Source organism: Sabethes cyaneus, chromosome 2, assembly GCF_943734655.1.
Source record: "Sabethes cyaneus chromosome 2, idSabCyanKW18_F2, whole genome shotgun sequence".
Taxonomy (NCBI): Eukaryota; Metazoa; Arthropoda; class Insecta; order Diptera; family Culicidae; genus Sabethes; species Sabethes cyaneus.
In genome coordinates this window covers 30,325,267-30,349,465 of record NC_071354.1, presented here as the reverse complement: position 1 = coordinate 30,349,465, position 24,199 = coordinate 30,325,267, and the positions used below count along the sequence as shown (strand labels likewise).

Sequence of the window (24,199 nt, the reverse complement as noted above, 5' to 3'; positions counted from 1 at the left end):
CCTGCAGCCGGCATAGAAACTTGGCCGAACACCTTACCACCATGGCGGGTACAAATATACAAATTTTCACTAAATTTAAAAAAGTGAAATTTTGTTTACGAAAAAATCGTTTCACTTCTGCAACTGACGTATATTCTTACGAATGTAGTTGAAATAGATCGAGCGAAAACGAGTGCAAAATTTCATGTTAATGCCTTTGAGCGAAATATTTCCATGGGGTTTGTATCTTCGATAAGAAAGATTACACATTCTGAAAGAAAGCACAAAATGCTGCCATTACATAGGCAATATTTCAATCTCAGTAAACGCTGTCGATATATTGCAACACTGGCATGGATATATATTTTTCTTCTCCCTTCTGAATTTATAATCTCTCTCTCTCTCTCTCTCTCTCTCTATCTCTCTCTCTCTCTCTCTCTCTCTCTCTCTCTCACACACACACACACACACACACACACACACACACACACACACACTGGTTCGCCTTACCTGAATTTCCATCCTTGTCGAGATAACTTTATACATTCCAGAACACTTCGTTCAACATTAGCAGAAATCGTACTTGACCTAAATGGAAAAAAAATAAAAATCAATATGAATTTTTGCAACCCCTAATATTTATATTTTAATCATCAATTCATTTACGCTGTTCATTTACTAACTAGTTAAAAGCCTTACACTATGTCAAGGTTCAGTATTACCGTAAGGGAAATCAGACTTCAAGTTCAATTTGAAACTTTGCTGTTAAATAAACCAGATATTGTACCTAAAATTGAACTTAGACTGGGAATTAGATTTCAAAATTCACTTGAAACTGGATAGTATCGAGCATCGGGTATCGAGTATCGTGTGTCGAGTGTTGAGTGTCGAGTATCGTGTGGGATGTATCGAGTAATGGTGGTAGAACACTGCCTTTTTTTTGAAATTTTGTCATTTACTCCTTTCATTCAAGTAATTTTAAAATAAGTTAGATCTAAAAATAACTTATTTTACTTTTACCGTCTACCAGTTTTATCAAATCTGAATAGGTTCCATACCTTCTCCGATGTTTCGATTATATTTCTAAAATTTTTTTTCCCTCAGCCCAACAACCAACATCCCACTGTGCGTCCCACTCGCAAGAAGTGGTTTCCTTGTCGAATTTGAGTGTGCAGACATAAGCGAGCATAAGCATCATTGCATCGCATCGCATCGCATCGGTTCGGGCACTCTATAGATGTAGGTTTATGCTTTATCCACATCGGTGATAGACGACGACAGGCTGGCTGAGTTCGGTTCGGGTACCTACACTCGAAAAGCTAAGCATTTCCCTCCGCTACTCAGGCGGCCGTGTTTGTTTGCTGAGAGGCCAGCCAGCTGCTTTTGGATTGGGTTCGTTATGCTCGCGTGCTCTAGTGCAGTAGTGGTAGTGGTAGGAAAACAACGGTAGTGATGGAGACGGAAATCCCACTTGTTCGGTGCGTAGCTGTGTGTGAAAGAAAATGGATGTGTACTTTGAAGCGTGATATGGACTGGAGGCCACGCCTCTTGCTTCGCCTTTCGATGGGCGCTTCCGATTGGCCCACTCAACACTATTCCAGCATTCAGCGAGTAAAGTGTCCTTTCGGTTTCGGTTTGCGACTTTCCGCTGCTCTGCTGGCTGGATCAGCCGGCTGTAAATTGTGTGGCGATGAGAGCACTCGTCTCGTCATACATTCTCATCATAAATACAAACGGCGACTGGTTGGCTGGCTCGACTGGAGGGTGAGCTTTTTCTGCTGCCAAGCATTGAGCATTATGTTGAGTATTGGTGCTTAGGGATGGCTGGGAGCTAGAGTGAGATGCAACTATCAGATAGCTACAAAGGCATGCTGTTCGAGAAAAAGGATGCAGGCACAAGAACTCAGCTCTCGTCGAGTCGAGTGGCTCGAGGCTCGGTGGAGTGCCCACTTACCTTCAAGTGAAAACATAATTTAGTTACAGTCAAGAACTAGCTATCATCGGTTGAAGAGTGTGAATATGCGCTTAGTGTTCGATAATAATAACAACATTAGTGTTTGATTTGGTTCTCACTTACCATACTTGGCAATCGGAAAGTGAAATCAATTCCGTCGAGGTGCGTTGTATTAGAAGTTTGATTAAACTGCGATTAAAACAGGAAAATAATAATCAAGTGATTGTGAAAACTAGTTTTTCAAGAAAATTGAGTGAAACGCTTACAGTTTTGTTTATTTTGCGAACGACGTTCGAAAGTGCTTCAAAGTGGCCGCGGAAAAGAAGGATGCTGGTGGCGGCACTCGCGCCAGTCCGGAACGAAAAACGCCGTCCTCGCGAAGAACCTCGGTTTCGACACCACCTCCATCGAATCGGCGGCAGATTTCGCCCGCCCCGGCTCGCGCTTCGCCGGCCACTACTGGCGGCAACGCCACCAACCAAAGTACGCTCCTGGCGGACGCAATGACCCCGACGGTGGCAACGGCGGCCAGTACACCGCCGATGCTGAACTGGGCGCCAATTCTGTTTCCTTCGGCCTGGAATCCGGCCCTGCTTCCGGCCTTCTATCCGGCGGCTCTCCGCTCACTACCCGGGTAAGTGCGCTTCCGGCTTGCGTTCGGGTAATTAATCATAATTAATTTTAAAATTAATTTGAAATAATTTTCTGTCAATGCGTCGTCGTAAAAGTGGACGGAGGAAAATATCCGTCGATCAAAAGATCATAAATAAATGGATTATTTCTTTCGATGCTGCGGCAACTGCAGCCAGCAGCAATAGGTGTCTGCTGGGGCGACACCGCCCTGAGAACAAGGAGACTTGAACGTGCGACAATCCGGAAGAGTGCCGATACGTTTCGATGCGATTAGTGCGATGCTTTTTCATCGTTCGGCCGACCGGAATTGGTCGTATTTTTTATTGCTTCCTTCGCTGCTGGAGCGGAGCCGGTTAGTCATTGGGGTGTTAGAAATGATTTTCTTCTATCTATTGAAAACTCGGATCAGAATCCAGTATTGGACGACTGGTTCGATTATTATTGATGTCATTATCGATAAAAAATATTTGATGATTGACGTCCGTGGTTATATCTAGTACCTTGCTGAATACATTCTATCAATCCAGGTAATAATTTGGGTTTTATGATACACTTACGACGGTTCTAATGACCAAAATTGAACTTAAACAACGCAATGAGAGTGCATTGAAACACTAAATCTTACTTGGAGAGAAACACTGGACTTTGAAATAGTTTTTATACTTATTAACAAAACTCACTGCAGGATTTTCCATTTAACAGAGCTAAAGAGTATTGTTTGCTAATATCAAACTTTTACCAATCATAACAAATTTGCTACAAAATTGCAGGCAAGAATGAAATTTATAGACTAATTATTGATTTTTTAAAATTGAATTTTAAAAAAAGATATGTTAATTGCCATTATGCATGGAATGTATTCATAGTCGGGTCGTAAATCCGTCCTAAAATACTTATTTTTAAGGCATTGAAAAATTACTGAGTGAAGCCTGGAAGCCTCTTCTATAGTGCTCTATAACTCAGAGTTATACCAAATTTGGACTATCGACAATGAAAGTTGAACAGACAAAATTGATCAATACAGATCGGTTCACATCAGTGATGTATATTTTATCTAGAAGAATTCGGTAAAAAACAAGATTTACAACACCGAGGCGGTAACATTATTTTGATTGATCTTAAAATTTAGATTATAAGCAGGATTTTCACCAGCATAGAAGATGTCATTGAAATCACTAGCGTACACAGACATTAACAAGAGGTTCGGGAGGCACCCGAACTTTCAGAACAATGCTTTGGCCTGGAAAACGGAATAATCGTGAGACGGTGAATCTACTAAATTACTTAACATAAAATTATCAGCCAATAAGTTTGAAAATTCCGGATTTTAGGTCGCAACTGGCTCTAAAATCAATGGTGAAATTAGACTAGAAATTAGGGTTGAAGCTGTACTAGAAATTAGAATTAAAATAGGACTTAAAACAAACTTGATATGGGGAATTAATTAGACTTGAATTTGAACTATTTTGGGATTGAGGATTTACTTCAAATTGAACTGAGAATAAAATTGAATTTGAAATTAGACCTGAATTTAGACTGGAAGTTTTATTTGGCATTGAAAATGAAGTCGGACTTAAGACGGAAATCAATGTTTTTATTTGGAATTAGACTTAAAATGATATTTGAAAACAGAATTGAGTTAGACTTTAAATTATATGTGAAATTAGACTTGTAATTTAAATTGTATTTAAAATCAGAGTTTACATTTGACTTAAAGTTGAACCTAAAATTGGAAATAAATTAGACTTGAAATTGGGCTGTAAATCAGACATGCAAATGAACTTGAAATTATACTTGACATTGGACATTAAATTAGACTTGAACTTGGAATAATCTAATATTGAATATTTCCTTCAAATACGAAATAGACACGGAATTAGACAGGAAGTTTTAACTAAAATTAAAATTGACATTTTTTGTCTTATTCTCTCACACGTTTTACCTCTTTTCTGTCCTTCCTTTTTTTCTTTTCCAGACCTATTTTTTCGTTTTTTGTTCCGATTTTCTCCTTTTCGGTAGCGATTTAGCTATTGGTTTTTGCTCTCAATTTTCATCCATTTTTACTCTTTTTCTCTCGTTTTCCTTTTTTTTATGTCCGGTGTTTCTTGTTTCATTCCTGTTTCTGTTTTTCCCGTTTCCTGTTTCAGTTGTTCCTTATGGTTTTCACTCGTTTTTTCTCTGTCTCGTTTCCAGTTGTCCTATTTTTCTAACTCTTTTTATCTCCTTTCCTTCTCGTGTTTGGTCTGTGCCGTTTCCCTCTTTTTAAAGCTCCGTTTTTCCTTTTTTTACTTTTAATTCTGTTTTTTCTTCCTAACAGTTCTATCTTTCCTTTTCTATCTCCCGTTTACTCTTTTTCTTTCTCGTTCTACATTTTTCTTTGGTCCTTTTTTCCTGTTTTTCTTTTCTATCCCATTTTTTCCCGCGTTTCGTGTCCCATCTTTTTCCCATCTCGTTTGATTTCCCGTTTCATCTGTTATTTTTTTGTTTTTCTTGCTATCTATTCCATCTTCTTTTTGTTGTCTCGTTTTCCCTCTTATTCTCGGCCGTTTTCTTACCTTTTCTATTCCGTCTTCTCTCCATTTGTCTGGGTTTCCTTTCTTCTTTCTGTTTTTTCTTTGTTTTTTTTGGAACACTGTTTCCACCTGTTTCCTTTTTCTCCATTCCGTTATTCCCACTCCATTTTTCGTCATTTTCAGTCCTCTCCTCTGATTTTTCTCTTTCATGCACCATTTTAGATTTTTTTATTCAGTTTGTTTGTTCAGTTCAGATTGCCCTTACGTTATCGATTAAAGGATCATGTAAGAAATCTACTATTTTTTACGACTTTTACCTTTGTATAGTATAACAAAGGTTTAAAAATTGGTTGAAAAACACGAAATTGACCCAAGGCCCGAATGTCATATACCAATCGATAGGGTTCGACGAACTGAGCAATGTCTGTGTGTGTGTGTGTGTGTGTGTGTGTGTGTGTGTGTGTGTGTGTGTGTGTGTGTGTGTGTGTGAGAGAGAGAGAGAGAGAGAGAGAGAGAGAGAGAGAGAGAGACGCTTGACTTTAGTCGTCTGTTTCTCGGAGATGGCTGAACCGATTCGATCGCCGTTAAGCTTATTAGAAAAGTGTTACCACCTTGTTGATCACTATTGGATTGTTTTGCGGTCCGACGTTTCGTTTAAAAGTTATAAGCAAAATATGAAAATTACGTGACACGATTTTCTCCGGAACCGCTCATCCGATTTCAACAATTTTAGTATCAAATGAAAGGTCTTGCTACTATAAAATTTTTAGGGGAGTTTTGTTGAAAACAAATAATCAGTTCAAAAGTTTTGTATAAAAATGTGTTTTACTAGGTGTCAATTAGTCGATTCGTTTCTCAGAGATGGCCGAACCGATTTGTGCACTATTAGTCTTGTTTGAATGGCCTCATAAGCCTCATAAGTCACTATTGATTTGTTTTTAGATTGAGAGTTTAATTTGGAAGTTATGAGTAATCGTATATAACACAATAAAATTTACAACGATTTTAACCAGATGAATCAGATTTTAATCATTTTAGTATCAAACGAGAGGTCTTAACGCTCTGAATATATCTGCTAAATTTGATAAGAAATGGTCTTACCGGTTAAGTTATTTGATAATAATTTGATGAAATTATTTAAGAAAACGTTGTTGATATGAATCAAATAGGATGCACAGCGGGACCTAACGTCACAATTTTTTGTTTTTTAAGTGCATCCAAAAAATAAAGTGTCCTAACAAAAGTTGTAGAACATAGTCAAATAAGCAACTTTGCCGAATATAGAAACTGTCTATCTCTTAGTGGTTGTAAAATATATTGATTTGTTTGAAAAAGCACTCAAGATCGAATTCTACTCTGTAAGGTCGTCGAATAATGGAATTTCGTGATTTTTATGGATTTGTTGGTATTAAAGTTAAGTGTTGCGGTAGTGTGTTGTGTTTGAAGATGTATTTAGTATTTTTTAGATGCAAAATAATGATTATTATACTGTTGGCAACTGGGCGCGTGAATGCTCACTAGAGAAAATTTACTCTGTAGCGGTACGTCGCTGCCGAAAACCAACCAGTATCGGAGAACGTATTTGATTGATGATTTCGAAACATAAGGTCAATACCTAAATTGTTTCGTAGTGGTTATTAAAAATTCGAAAAATTATCAAAATGGCGGCCATTTAAAAAAAATCGATTTATTTTTCAACTTTCCAGAGTTGAGTTTCTTCTTAAAACAGCTCAATAACTTCGCTCACGATTTTTAATTGCTTTCATTAGAATAGAAACATTTTCCGCTAAGCTATTCAGTATATTAAATACATATGCATAGTATACTAAATACACATTTATAATATCTAACACAACGTTAATAAAAGTGGAATTATGTTCCGAATTGTAACCTTGTCGAATTTTAACTCAAATGACAAATGAGATTTTATAACAAAGGTTCCTTTCACCAATACCTAGGTGGATTTAATCGGTTTTTTTTTTCAAAAAATAAAAGTCCTCTTGAATTTTCTACTTGCTTTGAGTATGACGAAGAGAATCTGCTGATCACTCGGAGTAAACACATTGAATTTTGAGCTCTGATTCAAACTAGGGTATGGTGCTGCTTCGTCGTAATTGCCTGTTCCCGTCCTATCCAACACAAATTATTAAAAATATCAGCATTTTTATGACACACAATGCATAACCCAACCAAACGCGTCGCTATCTTGATAAGTGGATTTTGCAGTCTCCTTTTATCCAGCGCCTCTATGGTTCAAAGGTACAAGTACCAGCGAACCACATGCCCTGACGGGTGTTGTGGGTTCGAATCCGGTTACAATCTCAGATTATAGCTTGGTTCGACTCATGCACTTTCCAGCATTGGACAAAAGGTAGGAGTCAAAATGACTACTTGTCAAGCGTAGCTACCAATATCCCCCCCTCCCTTTTCCTTTCCGCTCTTCCCCTCCTTCACCAAAAAAAAAAAATCATTTCTTTCTCCTACCGTCCCTTCATCAATTGTAGAACCATCATTTCAAAAAAATAATATATATGTATGACCCCATTTCAAGGTCAAGACTAAAAAACTTGAGATTAGTCTATGATTCACAAAACTTTTCAGCATGCTTGAAACTATTCTGATTTTCTGGGGAAAATTTTTGAATAAAATGATGCCTTCTGGCGAGTAATTTGGGGTCTAAATTAGGATATTTTTATAGTAAAAGTTCTATAGTTCTTAAATAAGCAAAGAGAGAGGTATACTATATTCAGAAATGTTGTGTATTTTTACTATTTGTACAACTAATTAAAATTGGAAAAAGTCATACAACTACACAAACAGCTAAAATAGAAAAACTGATTTTAACGATTTTTGATTTATGAGAAATAGTATTTTTCTATGTTTACTGAAGAGATAGAAGGTTACTGTCTTCAGCAAAATTTCTTTTCCTAATATGCTGTAAAACTTTGCAGAACACATCAATGTGTTATATTGAAACTGAAGAAAAATATTTTTTTTATTGCACTTTTAGGGGGATTAATCAAAATTTTAATTCCGCTAGACGATAGGACTTTTAATTTTAAGAAACTCTTCCGAAGCTTTCATAAACCTAAAACCATGTTTTTCCGCTCAAAGCTAATGCGCACCAAGAAAGGTTGTGGGCCAGTGTGCTCCCAAGTAACAATTCCAAGTTTTATTACGTTCGTATAGTGGTTTTCATTACCAATTTCATAAAACCGCTAATAAAACTATGAGGTCCACCAGAACTTTCTGATGACCGCTGTAAAACTGCTTGTAACCAAGTGGCCCAAGTGTTTTCATAACTGCTATAAGAATCAGGTTATAAGCTCAAGTAGTCGTATCACGCTCTGCTGGAAGCAGCAATAAAACCGATTAAGCTTTCGCTGCTTGACAGCCATCCCCATAATTTAATGAAGCTTTTCGCTTTTCGCGTTTCGTTTTTCTGGCAAACGCTAAATAAGTTCGCTAGCTTTGTTAACTTGAAAAAATATTCGTGAGCAGTAAAGTTTTAGTTTTACTGACAGATCATTTTGAACGATTTGGTTTCTAGCGACCAGAATAAAATATCCCATAGAATATTTATTAAATTTTAAGCAATTTCGTTGGTTTGCACTATTAGCTTTGATGAATTGTTGTTTGCGAGCTAAAACAAAATACTAGAATATGGCAATATGGCAAGAGCAGCAAATCGGTGAGAAAAAAGTAGCAAGAGCAGCATTGAAAATTATGCTCACCTGCCGGCCCCTTCACATGTGAGTTTCACAATTCCTTACCGATAGATTCCCCCTGGTTTTAACAGATTTATTACGGTTTGACAAGTAACCGCGATAAGATCAATTTTGATTGGTGCGCCGTTTTGTGTTGCTACGCCACACTTATGGTAAGTTTATAGGAGACGTGGTGCAGCCAACAAGTTTTAACGAGGTAATATAAGCAACCACAATAAATTTGCCTTATTAACAGTTTATTATGGTTTTCTAGCTAGCTATAAGTGTGTTTGGACTCGTATCCTCTTGGTATTGCGCAATACCACAATAAACCCAGAGGTAATGATTAATACCGCAATATAACCTTTATAAAATTCAAGTAAAACCAAATGGCTTTAGAATTGTTACTTGGGCTATGCCCGGTTCATTGAGCTTTCGGTTGACCAATTGAGGGTTAAAATTTAATTTTTAGTAGAAGTCTTCGATATTGCAATATCTTAAGACTTGAATTTTGAAAAATTTTTCGAAAAAATATATCCCGATTTTGTCAGTTTCCCCATTCTGTCAGCCCAAAATTCAACATGGGGCTGACAAAATCGGAACATTACTGTATCAGCGTACTTAGCTTTTACTAAAATCAGAATGGGAATTCCGATAAAATTACGTTTCATATTACTACAGTACAACACAGGTTTCACTCGATAGTGACAAAGATCGTCATTAAACCCAAACAATTTATGCCATAAATGGTGACTTTTCACTCGACAACATCGCTACCATAAATGTTTGCCGGTTGGAAATTCCCAGGAGCTTTAAACTCCCCCAAAAGCAACATCGGGTGTCCTTTTTCGCACCTCAGAAAAGCTTAACGCCAATCCGGCTACCCGGTCCGTGTGCTCGTCCGTGTTAGTTAGTTAATGCAAATAGTAGGCCGTTACGCTTGAACCACTCGAACCAAGCAAGAGGTACCAAGAGGTAGAAGTATAAGTAAAGCAGTACCGAAAGAAGATGCCAATCACCTTCACACCCGAAAGTTTATGACGTACGCGTCCAGCCCCGACACTTTATGCTAATGACATTTGCAAATACAATATTTTCTGGAAATTAGGAAATTTGCATATTTTTGCTTCCTTTCATACACACCGGCAGCAATCGGATTGAAGTATGTAAAGTGATATAGCTCAACGGCAACGGACAGGTACTTGTGTGTTCTGTTTCTGTTGTTTTCTTGAGGTTGTAGGTTTTTGGGGAAATACGTGTGAAAGTAGGGCCAATCAAGGGGCGGTGGAAAGCGGATTTTACGCGTATTTTCCCAGGTGTGATCGCTTGGGACGGGTTGGAAATGAACGGGTTCAAACTATGTACACTTACCTCATTAAAAGTTTAGTTCCATTCTGATCAACAACACTCTGCTCAACATAATTCATTCTAATTTTACGGCACTCTTAGGATAGGGACTCAACATACACCAGAAATTAGAAAGTTTACAAATTTGAACTTAAGCAAGTAACTTTTACTTCGCGTAAACGCGTATGCGCCGCGCCCCTCTAATACAACTTTTGACAGATCTACAGGGCTGCCGAACTTTCAATAAAAAATGACATTTGCTGATTTTTAGTAAAATTCTAATTAATTGTTGAGTTTCGACAAGAAAGATTATATTGCTGTTTTTCAACCAGCAAATCGTTTGGAACTTTCATTAGAATTTTAGTCGCTTTTTGAGCCTAATTTCTGAGAATCTGGAACTGCTATGTAAATTCAACGCATTACCGTAACTCTATGATTAATCATCTCTTCAAAACGAAACGATTAGAGCAACAATTGGAAGCGAGTGTGTCGGCGGCCACCTTTCTAGGATTACAGCTCGCTGCCACAAAAGGAGCGGGTCTTCATGAATCGGGAATGCTGTTGAGTCCCGGAAAAGGGAAACGTGCTTCAGTTGTAAAACATCTCAATTCGATGATTTTATGATTCCTATTCAAACCCACTCGAGTGGCTCGATGATACTCGAATGCTTGATTCCGGTGTGTATTTTTTCTTTATTTTAAATTCATTCGACCTATTTCCCAACGGAATGTTACAAAGTGAGAATGCCTTCATGCTAATTCCGACCGATTACCGGTGTCGGGGATGATGGTTTCGCACTTTACGCACAGCTGTATTAATACGTGACCCAACAAAGGACTTGCCCCGGAGCCCCGATGGTTTTGGAATTTCCGATAGTAAAAAGTTAAAATTACCCCGTACTTGTTGCTGGAACTTGTGTCGTCGTGTACTTGTTCCGACGAAGTTCATTTGCATTTATTATTGTTTTTGGTCGGAATAAATTATCCCTTCGACTGAGTTGGTGGTGTAGGTGCTTCCTCTGAATCCCAGCAGTGAACTGAACGAGCAGGTGTGCGAGTGTACTGCACTGGTAATTGCATTTTTAATAAGTTTTATGTCTTGCTTCCTTGTCGTTCTTTCATCTGTGGGTCGTTCCCAGTCGAGCCACAATACGGGAGCCTGCTTTGTTCAGAGGTGTTAAAAAAGGAACTACGGGAAATTCCGATCTTCCCGTTTGCTTTGATCGTTCACTTCAAGGTTGCAGGCAGCTAACCGAGGCGTTCGTCCGGTGACTGACTGCCTGCCTGTCTGATCTTCTGCTCTGCTTTGTGACAGTGTTCTTGCTGCGACCTAGAATCAGTAGAACGCATAAATCCGACTCAGATTCCGGAGAAAGTCGGGTTAAAATGATGGTATTAACCTCTGGAAAGCCGGTTATGATCCGATCGCAGCGGTCATACCTCGATCGAGGACTTTTAGTGGTCTAAGATTATGCTAATTTGAAGAACAACATTGCAGACTTTCACACCTCCAAACAAGCGGCTAAGGCACACGCTTATTAAGGAGGGAAATTCACGACTCCTGCTGAGCGGTTTGAAAATCGCATCGGGAACCGGACGATTGAATCAATATGCGGATATTTGCACTACTCATTAGCATTATCCCGGATCAGCAACTAAGCAGCTTGTGGTTTGAGGCAAAAATTAATCAAGCGGTAATTAACCATTTGAGAAGTCATTTTGATTGGTTCAGATCCAATGTCCGTGTCACCACAAACACAATAGCTGTCACACACACTAGCACCCATTTACCAGTTTAATTACATTTTGATCGCCCGTCATCCAATCTGCACCTAACCTTAAAATATGGCATGTAATTAAGCTTAAACAAACATAATCAAATCATTACATCACCATCATGCTCGCCCCCGCCTGTCAAAAGTTGGTCTATTGTTGTTTGGGGAAAAAAATCCTCACCTGGCTTTTAATAGCGGCCATCACAACACCGTCGACAGCTTCTGGTTATTGGGTTGCATTTTTAATAGAAATTAATCCCACCCACCCATTCCATGCCACCGTCCCCACATCCGATCCATCCCGCTATGGACGATGACAGCTGAACAAAGCGACACTGCGTGGCGTGAACCGGATTAATGCACCCCGGCCGGTACCACGGTGTAACCCGTCGAAGGAAGGTGTGGTGATTGAAAGCGACCAAAAATTGTTAGGTATAACATAAATCGAATCGTGATGTGAAAGAAAACAACAGAGAAAAACTATTTCAATAGACAGAATTAAGCCTGCAACCAGCAAAGCGGGGAAAAAACCCAAGCCAACAAGGTGAAAACTGTACAACCTAAATCACGTTGTAATCCGATGAAAATGGGAGCGACGGAAAAGTTTTCATCGTCCCCCACAAGTTTTTTTTTTGCTTGCTCCGAACCGAACTTCTAAATTGATTGACGTTAATCTAATCCAATCGCTTGATTATTTCGGTCGGACCCGACCCGTCGTGCAATCCCGGGACTGTCAGATGCAGTCGGACCAAATGAAAACCTTATAATATTAAATCGAACGGATTTCTTTCCGGCTTTCTTTGGAGACGGCTTCTAATCCAATCTTTTGTTTCGTTTTTCTCCCCGCACACAGATTCCTCGACAATATGAAACTCCCACGCACCCAGCGGACAACCACCGCCAACGGCGGCTCCGGGTTCCACATCAGTGACATCCTAGGCCACAAGGACAAGAAGCAGTCGCGGCTGGCCGCGGATGACGAGAATACCAGCGATGAAGGACACCAGCTCAGCAACCGCAGTACGGCGACCGTGGATACGGACAGCAACCACGGCAACATTACGCCGGCCAACAGTGACGATGACAGTCACAGTAGTCACAGTCAACCGCTCCAGTCGGCACGGTCCGGTGGAGATCCTAAGACAACGGAACTCCTATCGTCGCCGGAGCTACCAGATGCCAAGCTGCGAATACGATCCAATCTGGCGGAGGATCTGCATGCCCGGTTTACGGCTCTTCCGGGATACGCTCATCAGCACCACCTCCATAACCACCATAACCACCACCACCAGCATCATCACCATCCGCATCACCCGCTCTTTCCGGCCGCTGCCAGCCCCTGGCTGTACGAGACGTGCGGAAACCTAAATGGTGAGTTTCGTTTGATTTGTTCTTAAAAATTATTAGGTTTTGTTTTTTTGTTTTGGAAGCCCAAGATCACCTTTGCACTAGTGTGGAAAATTTTGTGAAACACTGCGCCCAGATAATATTTTTGTTCAAGGGTGTTGTGAAAAATTGCTTACATTCACATGATTGTTTTAAATAAGTGATGTCTGGGACAAATTTCCCGAAGTCTTGGGAAAATAGTACACCTTCAAAAAACTCAATGTTGCTTTGGTTCATTGGTTTTTTAACTCTGTACAAAATTTCATCGGAATTCTGAACCTCGCAAAACATTTTATACGACGATTTAATAAAAAGTCCAGCTGTACTGCGAATACTAATGTTCTGCACTCTTAAATGATTCTACCTGTAAATAGGTCGGATTTAATTAAAACTAGGTTGAAATTGAAACCATACTCAAAATGCCGTTAAAAAGTACAAACTCAAATTTTGGGTAAAAAATTCAACCAATTTTGGTTACTTGCTACCGATAATTGAATTATTCTCTGTATCAAGGTGTAGGTTGTAGTTCCTACAACCAATTTTTTGGTTGAAAAACTGCTCAAAATCTGAGTTTCATTTTAAAGGCATATTGAGTAGTTTTAACCTCATTTAAGAGTGTGTGGAGAAAAGTTCCCGTGCGTGACCGTTAAAAAAGGCAACAAATGGGATGCTAAGATCAAAATCTGGTCAAAAGAAAAACGCTCGTAAACTGATAGATTTTCCTAATCAAATTCATTTTCTTTTCGGAGCTAATTTCGTCGTCCATTACCACGTAATCCAACTTCAGCAGCATCGTCCTGTACAGCTTCTGGGATCGTGTTTTGTTTATTGTCGCGATTTAGAGTCACTGCTATCCTACAAGTCGACACACAGGCTCGTTTTTTTAGTTCGATGGACGGTTGTAGACAAAACTCCCAGCTTGTTTGCGACATTTTGAACGGAGAGGTTGAAATTCCACTTGAAAGTCTGTGAATTGATGCGATGGATGTTGATTTGCGCTATGCTTGTGAGTTTAATTGCTCGTCACTACTTAATTGAAGTTCGTTTATATTGTTTTGCCATATAAGGTATGTTGCTGCATCGTCGTAATTGCCTATTCCCGTGCTATCCAACACAAATTATTAAAAATATCGGCATTTTCATGACACACAATGCAAATTCCCTAATATTTTAGTTAGTTGTCTATCATACGCGATCAATCAAAGTGAGTTGAGATCTATTTAAATGCTTTTTATCATTAAAAAAGTCCTACCAGCCAAATTTCCTACGTTTTTTCGTGCGACGAGAAAGAAAATGTCGACTAATCGTTTTGATTTCCGTCATTCATAAATGCAAATAACTCACGCAAGGCATCGTCGTTATTCTACTGCCAGGAAAACTTGCGTGATCTGCAGAAATTTTGCAGAATAACATTTGTCATGCCGTCCTACACGAATACATGCGCGTTAGCTTCGTAAACATTGTTGTGATTTTTAGTTCGGACGATGAAAAATGTTGATGGACGGATTTTAAAACGGTACGACGAATTTAAGAAATAAAATCAGTTGCGTAATTTCAATAATATGCTTTAATAATCGCTTTTCAGTGATTTTAAAGTTCAAGCAAAAGATGCTGCTCATTTTTTGACAGCTTGAAATCGTTCCAAGCGAAAATCGCTTGGCTGTGACCGAGTTAAATGTATATATTTTGTTTGAATAGCACATACAAACTGTTGGTTTACTAGACAAAATAAATTAAATTGGTACTCGCGACGATTCTGGCTACGGTTATAATTCATCACGTTGAAAAGGTTGGAAAATTTCCAATATAGGTAATAAACTTTTGGAAGAAAATCTCCATATTTTAATGTAGGCTTGCCGAATCAGCAGAAAATTAGTTTTAAAAGGCATGCATTGTGCATGCACCGTTGACCGTATTTTAAATAAGATTTTGATAATTTCACGCCTCTGAACTGATTTTCATAATAATGTTGGCATAAATAAACCAATCGTGACTGGATGTTGAATTAGTTGAAATCAGACATCTTTTGAAGAATCATGAACGCTGTAAGGAATTATTCAGCCACGACGAGTTAGACAAACAACATGCGAAGTGCGTATTAATGTGTAGAATGCTTATTCAAGAGATGAACTTGTTAACAGTAATGACTACACGAATTCTGACACCAGTCGGGCGGCTGGAACCAGTTTTCCGTTCGACGCTTTCGACTTTCGCCAGCAGGGTGAATGCCGGATCGGCCTTAATATGGCGGACACAAAGCGTTTTACGATATCCAACTTTTTCGCTCCAGGAAGCGAGTAATACGAACAAAGTTTCGAGCGTAGTTGCTTGGCTGTTTTCGCCGTGGTTTCCGCAAATCAATGGATAACGCTGTCAATTTTTTTCTGTGCGGGTTTGCTTCAAGGAAAATTTGTTCCTACGTTCCAAATAAGGACTACATCTTAATTTATTAGCGTGGTATGGTATGCTGCGAAAACAAATATGATAGCGACACGAAAAAATTAAAGACTTTGAACGCCGACAACTCATTCAATTATGAAATGGTGCGCATATTTTTATCACTAGCGATATCACCCAGCCATAAACAGTAGGTGGGGCACCGGCCCAGCCAGCACCAACTCGTATTTCAATGTACGAAAATTATCGTAAATATCTCTTAAAACTCGGATTCGTAAATAAAGCCTAACAAAGTGCGCACAAGTTAATATTCTATCGTTTATAATGCTAGTAGCTGACAAACATACGATTTTCAGCACAAAGTCGTATAGCTGTATGAAGCTTGTCGCGCTTAATCGGATTTTATCGTATTGAAATACCTATATAAGTGTATTGCTCAAGATTATTCCTCACTGCGTATATCGCCTCCAAAATGGTGCGGAAAAGCGGCTTTTGCACGACGAATACGATTTTGTTGGATACATATCAATACGTAACTCTTATTTGCAATCTAATTATACATATGAAAATGCTGACTGGGGGATCTTTCAGAAGAATGTTTTGTCCTGGGGAATAGAGTAATCGTAGGATGGCGAATCTATTATTACTTATAACCAAAATACCAGCCGATTAGGTTGAAAATGCCGGCCTCTCGGGATCAGTTGAATTTAAAATCATAAATAAATTGGACTAGAAATTAAGCTTCGAACTGGATTAAAATTAGAATTGAAATTGGATTTGAAATTAAAGTTGAAAACGGACTTAAAATTAAAAATTCTGCTCTAAATTGAACCTAAAACTGGAATTAAAATCGGACATAAATTGGATTTAATTTGGTCTTGAGAATTGACTTCTTTTTTCTTTTTTATTGTTCCGTTTTTCTTTATTTCTTGTTCCATTTTTTTAACTTTTTCCTTTTCTCATATTGTTTTCGTCTCTTTTTAACTCTCCTTCATGTTTTTCGTTTTCGTCGGTCCCGTTTTTCCTCTTTTAGTTGTCCAATTCTCTCTTGTTTTCTCTCACGATTATTCTATTTTGGCGCTTTGCTCTCCCGTCTTGTTTTTTTTTTGTTCCGTCTCCCCTTTATTTGTATTGTTTTCCCTCCCGTTTTTCGCCCATTTCCGTCCTAATTTTACTCTTGCTTTTCTCTTTTTTGTTCCGTTTTTCGTCTTTTTCTTCTATTTTTAAATCTCGTTTTGTGTGTTTTGTCCCGTTAACACCTTGTCTATTGATTAGTTTTTGTCTGGTCCGTTCTTCCTCATATTGTGTTCTGTTTTTCTGTTTATCCCGTTCGTCCTCCCTTTTTTATTGTTTTCCTCTATTTCCACTCTCTTCTGTTCTAATTTCTCACTCTTCTTCATCCAGTATTTTTTCGTTTTCTTTTCCTGTTTTTTCATTTAGTTTTTTTCGCGCTTTGTTCGGTTTTTTCTCCTTTTCTGTTCAGTATATGCTAATTTTTTATCGCTTTCCTCGTTTTCTTTATCACTTTTGCTTCATTTTTCTTTTTCGTTTCTCTTCCGTTTGCGCTACATTTCTGTCAAATCTTCTCTTTGCTCTTTGCCACGTTTTTCCTTTCTGTTTCTCGCTTTCTTCTTTTCCACTTTTTCTTTTTTTTTGCGTCCCGCCTTCCCTCCAATTGTGATACGATTTTTCTTTCATATTACTTTCGTTCATGCCAATTTTTTCTTTTTTTTTTCTGAAGCGTTTTTCCTCGTTTTTGATCCCGTTTGTCTAGTTTTCGTCACGTGTTCTCTGTGCCCTTTTCCGTTTTTCCTCCAGGAGCAGCAAAAGACGAAGAAGACGAGAATAGGCTAAGAAAATCTAGTTACGTTTTCGTAAGACACTGTTTTTTGACAATTTTTGAATTAGGTAAATATTCATATTGCCTTCCAGTTGGCATCGAGGTAGGACACTGGCCTAATAAGCCATCGCAGGCATCGAGGTATGACGCTGGCCTAATCGTCGTCTCGACTGGGAGAGGCTGTTAGAGTCAATAGGTTCGTAGCAATTGGCCCTGCAATTGTCCTGCACTCTATCAGCTGGCTGCGAAGTCTGTCATATAAAAACAGAAGGTCAAGTTTCGATAACGGAATGTAGCACCTAGGCATTGCTTTGCTTTAAATATTCATGAGAAAATGACAAACGAGAAAAAAACACTTACAAAATATTCATGTTCCAGAACACAATTTCACACATTCTACTTTTTTTTGAAGTTTTCCACCATCACTTAATTTATAATTGGAGTTTAAAATGAATTTGATATGGGTTTAAATTGGACTTGTAGCTGGATTTGAAATCGGACTTGAAGTTGAACTAAATTGAGTTGAGTTGAGAGAAAAGTTGAAATTAGACGGATATGAAATCAGACTTTAAAATAAACTCAAAGTAGAGATTGAAATTGAACTTAATCAGATCAGACATAAATCAAATTTGAATGGTACTTGAAATTGTATTTGGAATTGAATTTGAAATCAGTGTTGAAATTAGGCATGAAATTAGAATTGAATTTGGACCTTATGTCAAGCTTAAATTAGGCTTGTATTTAATTTAATTTAATTTAATACTGGAGTAAAACGTAAATTTAATTTATGTCTGGAGTTGAATTGAAAAAATGTTGACAATTCAAAATAAAAACAATGGATTTCTGGGTTACAGGTATGATTTTGTTTTATAGTAAATTTTAAAGAAAAGGTGGGGCACGTGCTGCAGTGTCCCCCAACCTGGACATGCCACTAGTGGCTGCCTTTAAACCGACCGATTCCGGTTAATTTGTTACCCATCAACGAGGTGATACCCTGCTAATCAGTTCAATCAGTTTGAATCGATTAATCTTTAAGCAATCAGAATTTTCATTTATAGTTTGGTGAATTTACTGAACGTAATCGCATTCATCTTTCATAGTTTTTGTTTGTGGAATGCTTTGAAAAAAGAGTTAAAAGAGTTTAAATGAAATGAGTTGAAAAGAGTTGAAATGAAATTCGATTATATTTCTGAATATAACATAGTATTATCATATTTTTTAGAAGGTTTGAAATTCAACTTAATTAAAGTAAAACTCAAATTAACTAATGTTTATTTGAGCGTCTTAGTAGAATACCTGAAACAATAAAAAAGAAAACAAAAAGTTATTAAAGGATATAAATAACTTTTTGTTTTCTTTTTTATTGTTTAAAGTAAAACGCAAGTAAAAGGAAATTAACTGGTTTTAGGTTGATCATTTATATTTATTTCTTTCATGCTTGGACTCTAGATCGATCAGATTTTTTTACATAATTTCTCAGAAAATGTAGAAAGTAGTGTAGTGCTGAGAATGCAAGGAATAAATGTAAATCCAACATATGCGCAAACATTTTTGGTTTTTTGGTTCATGAAAGTGGAAAACGACTCGCCTCTACTCTTAATCACGCCACTAAGCCAAACTGGTAGCACAGAAACACTCCCCGTACGTCTCCCATCGTCTTGCTCAAACCTTATGGGGCTATGTGGCGGGACAATCGTCACCATAACGATCCGTCTGAAGATTCGTTCTTAATAATAAAATTTTAGAAATTATTCGTTGCTATCATTAAGGCTGATAGCTGATGATTCGATCAATTTTGCGTAGCATAATTTCATAGATCCAAACATAGGTACCGTCATCTGGGGATACTTGCAACACCGGGTTACTTGCAACACTTCTGCGCATCGCACTTTTGATAGCTCTACCGCATTTGTTCGTTAACATAACCATTTGTAGTCAATGCCGTTTCAAAGAAGGGACGTTTACCTATTGTTTAGTTAAGTTAATAAATTTTCTCATAATTATAAATCAAAAGTACTGATCACTATACAAGTTTTGGCTACTTACACTTGGACCTGAACGGTACCCTTCGAAAGTTATACCAAGTCAAAGTTTAAAAGTGTTGCAAGGATCCCCGGATGACGGTAGTTGATTTGAAATGTGAAAGTCTTTCAAGGTTTTCTTTTCTGGTAGAAAATTGATGAACATTCAACACCTTTATATAGCACTTCGCCCTTTTTCAAAAAAATAAGTTTAGAGTGATACCTAAATAGCAATGAATAACCGTTAAAGGCATATTATTTTTATTCTGATTAAGCAATTTTTAACCATTACATAAAAAAGCAATTATTTAAAATCAACATTCAATTATACACGCCTGAAATTCAATCACCCGTGAATCTCTGCAACAAGATGGCTTCCTTTTTGTCATCTCTAGGTAGGTATGGCAACATAAAATAACAAAATCCTTGCATATGTGCCTGATTCCTACAAAACAAACATATCGTAAAAATTCGCTATCATCATCGCACACACTTTTCGATTGCCGGTCGTCCTTGGCAAGCAAAACTGTTCAAAGGCCAGACTAGCGGATTAAACTATCGAAAAAGAAGTACCCTCTCAGGAAAATGTAAATTGTCTACTTTTGATACCGGGCAATAAAAAGTTAGACAGCCCTCCCCTAATGGATTACTCTTCTCTCCTGTACCAACAGGAAAAAATATCAATGCGGTGCCTTTATTACAACAACCGAGCAGATGCAGTTTTTTTCATCGGCTTACTATAGCAACGCTAGGAAAAACGAAAATTAAACAGGAACAAAACGCATCATCCATTTTCTAACAATTTATTACCATCACACCTCTTTCCGACTGCATAATGCGCTGCTTCCTCTCTTCTGGCTTGTCGGTTGAATGGTGCCAGGTTTTTTTCCTGTTCATTCTTTCACTTTATTCGTTTGTACCCGAATTGAAGCCGGAATCAAGCGTATCAAAAATGGTTCCACGCCACCATAACATTATACAAAAGTAGTTAGAAAATGAATGCAGCTGCACAGCCTCGCTCGCTTGCCATGACACCATTTATTGACGGCTGAGGTGTCATCCTTCCGGCCCGGGCCCGGAGCCGGAGGAGGCTCAATTTCCAGGTTACAGCAAACAGGGGTCATTTCGATTGTAATTGATTTTGGACCAGGCAAGAAGGGAAGCCCCGTCACCCGAGGAAGTCGTAAATTTCGGTGTTGGTTCCCGGTGGCAACAAATCGATTTCTGATTTTTGGTTAATTTTCGTGTAATTTCTGGGCCTATTATGTCAATGTCGAGATGGCCGGACGGCTATTGTTGTGCCGGCCAGGGATGCAGCTGGACATGCAGGCCGGTTCATTGACGGGGCTGCACGCCTACTACCGAGAGCGATTGTGACGCCAGCTGTCAAACTGACAGTTACAATGGAAACGGAATCCTTAAAAGGCTACATCGGCATCCGATACGCCATTTATTTCAGTTAATTTGAATAAAATGTAGTTCTCCCTTGTTTAGGGGTGCAAGAGCAAGGAGGAACGGACGGCACGGGAGGTTCGCATTGCGTGTTTTCGTTTCAATTGTATCGTTTGTATGTCGAACGCTTGTAATAATCCCCTTGTATAAGGAAAATAAACATCCTTCCGACGAGAATGATGACGACCAGGACGACGACGACGACGGGTGAGGCGCTGGAATTGATTCAATCTCCGGCACTCCATTGAGGAGCGGGCAAGCGTAATAAAACCGTCAATAATGCGTCGAGCGCAGATTTATGTTTCGGTAATAGATCTGGCTGGCAGCTTTTTATCGTTCTGCCTCGGGTAGTAGGGGAGGAAAATCAACGGTTTTTCCCCACGCCGCTGAACGTCATGGGTCGACCAGCCGGCCCGCCCGCCCGGATGCTTGGGTGATAATCAGCTCTTTGTTAGAACTACATACATACCTATTACTGATCTGAACTTGGTTTGGGTCGAGGATTTTCACACGCGACGACATGCAGCCCTTCGAGTTTTCCACTGGTTTTCCGAACAAAGCAAATGAATACTAATTAGAGCGTTGTGAGGCGTCGCTGCGGTTCACCGCAGCCGCATCGCTTACTAGATTGATAGTTTTGCAGCTGTATAGGGATTTCGATTAATACGTAAACAATGATCGACGTTTCAAGCTGCTTTAAATGTGGTCAGAAATTTTCATCAACATCCTAAGTTGATTAAAGAGTTTGATTTAATAAAAGCACTTTATCGATCAAACCCTGACCCAGTATCCAATCTCAAGCCAAGTCCTCAACATAAAATATGCCGAAAGTGGTTCGTTTGGCCTAACAAGGAAAGGACAAGGAGTCCTTTTTCCATTAAGAAAGCGTTCCATTATTTCATTCATCGTAATCAATTTTCATTAACCTCTATCACACCGGGACGGGCGAGCCGTCCGGAGGACGCAGGCGTATAATCACACGAACCAGAACCTTATTCCGCATTACATAAGGACCACTCAGTTCGTGTTTCACGTTTGAACAGCCCCACTCTCGACCTTTCGGCTCAACAACGAGCACCACTCAATCAGCCACTCACAGGATCCTTCACACACACTACCGCTGGCGTTAACCTTTTTCATGATTACCCACTTTTTCTCGCTTTATCTCATTTCTAACAATAACTGTGTGTGTGACTGTTGTTAGCTGAGGAAAAAAGGCGGAGCTTATCATCGTGCACTAACACATTTCAAGCTTTCAATATTTTTTCGCTTCCACTCATAAACTCCCGTCTTCCGGTGCGGTGGTCTGGTTTCAATCCCAGCAGTGGAACTAAAAAGTAGCGCTCCGCTTGAGGCTAGGAACATCGTTCAAGCCCCATTCCAGTGATCGACAAAGCGAAAAGCGCATAGAGAGGGTGGGCAAAACGGACCGGGTATTATGATTAACTGAATGTCATTTATCAATTTCCGTCTCCGGCGGCGGTTGAAACACCTTTCGCTCGACCGAACGAAGATAAAAGCGAAACTGAATCAATTGTTCGTAACAATAAATTATCTCTCCCAAGAGCGTCCATTTCCGTTCTTCCGGTCTTCCACAACCAGATGTACAGTGCACTGAAGGAACAAACTAGACACACGGCGTGATGGGACGTCCCACTGGGGTGTCCTGCGGTGATGTCCTGTGGCGTTCAAATTAGCCTTTTTTCTCCCACACACATTCACACGATTCTTCGTACGTTCCATTTGTGCAGAAATACTAAAGAGGTACTTTATGTTTCTTCTCATTTTGCAGCATCGCATCAACAACAGCAGCAACAGCAGCGGCTTGCCCAGCAGATCAGCCCGGATAGTACCTCACCGGTGCACTCGGAGCAATCCTATCATGGGCTGCCCGGGTCCGGTGGAAGTAGCGGAATCAATGAACAGTGCCCGCGGACACCTAGCCCGTCGGACAGCGAGCGACAACACTTGAACGCCGATGGCAACACGGAACATTCGGACGACGTGGACATCGAAGAAGGCTGCGATGAGGAAATCGATATGATCGAAGATAATGACGACAATCCGTCGGATCGCTTAACCAATGGCATCGGTCATAAAAAGCGCAAACGACGCGTGTTGTTCTCCAAAGCTCAAACCTACGAGCTGGAACGTCGCTTCCGGCAGCAGCGATATCTGTCCGCGCCGGAACGCGAACATCTGGCATCACTGATTCGGTTGACACCGACGCAGGTAAAAATCTGGTTCCAGAATCATCGCTACAAGACGAAACGGGCCGCGCACGAGAAGGGCTCGATGGATCCGGGAGCGCATCAAGGCGGTGGCCTGCCCTCGCCCCGTCGGGTTGCCGTCCCGGTTCTGGTTCGTGATGGGAAACCCTGCCTGGGAGGAAGCAAACAGCACGACATGATGGCCGCCGCCGTACAGGCCGCACATCTGCAGCTACCACCGGGTTTCCAGCATGCCAGCCTCCTGCATCACGCAGCCGCCGCCAGATGGTGGCCCTGAGCAAATCTCCTCGGATCCTTGCTCGCGTTTAATTGTACATAATAATGAAACCACCGCCGCTAGACGCTTCACTTGTTTCGTGCATCAAATAGTCCTATTCGCCGTTGTATATTCCTCGTATTGTCAGTCAGCGGCGTCCTTAGTGTTGTAAATGTAAATCAAAATCGCAGATTTTAGCCAATTTATTCAGAAGACAGATTCTAGGTCAAGAATGTAAGAGTCTATTTAATTATATTTAGTTAATTTATAAGATTTTCCGTCACCGTTGAATAATTGTTCTGAGCTTGAAAACCATTCAAAACTAAACATTTAATTTGATCCGAATCAACTGCAATAAACTTCACATGTTGACTGGAAACTTAAAATATACTACCGTCTTTGTAAACAGTTGCACAGTTCAAAAGTATGTACTACTTACTACCACCACATTAGAAAAAGCCGAATCATTCTATTCCCATGCATATTCAAGTATGTGATACAATGTACGGAAATCATAAATAAAACTTTTCAATGATGAGAATAAAAGATCCAACTTGACTTTCATTTTGTGCCAGTTGTCAATCCGAAGTTATTCAGGTTTTTTTTCCTCTCAAACTCCATCCCAATCAAACCGACTGAAGAGGCCGCCGGTCGGCCGGCCGTCCGTCGGTCGTTCTCCTAAATCCTTCCTTAAAACTTCCGCCTCAAC

The 24,199-nt window shown here is 39.5% G+C and overlaps 1 protein-coding gene across 1 annotated transcript; it reads left to right on the top strand.

Moving 5' to 3' along the window:
* The first annotated feature begins 2,436 nt into the window (after nucleotides 1–2,436).
* LOC128737850 (homeobox protein vnd) lies at nucleotides 2,437–23,511 on the top strand. Its single transcript, XM_053832585.1, has 4 exons — nucleotides 2,437–2,567; nucleotides 12,761–13,154; nucleotides 13,200–13,278; nucleotides 22,796–23,511. Exons 1-4 carry the CDS (start codon nucleotides 2,437–2,439, stop codon nucleotides 23,509–23,511), a joined length of 1,320 nt encoding a protein of 439 aa, XP_053688560.1.
* The last annotated feature ends 688 nt before the right edge of the window (nucleotides 23,512–24,199 follow it).

Excerpts from the sequence above, each read along its gene's own strand:
- LOC128737850 (XM_053832585.1), top strand. The coding sequence starts at position 2,437 with ATGACCCCGACGGTGGCAACGGCGGCCAGTACACCGCCGATGCTGAAC. Across the intron at positions 2,568-12,760 it reads GCTCTCCGCTCACTACCCGG|ATTCCTCGACAATATGAAAC; the intron begins GTAAGTGCGCTT and ends CCCCGCACACAG. Across the intron at positions 13,155-13,199 it reads TTACGGCTCTTCCGGGATAC|CATCATCACCATCCGCATCA; the intron begins GCTCATCAGCAC and ends CACCACCACCAG.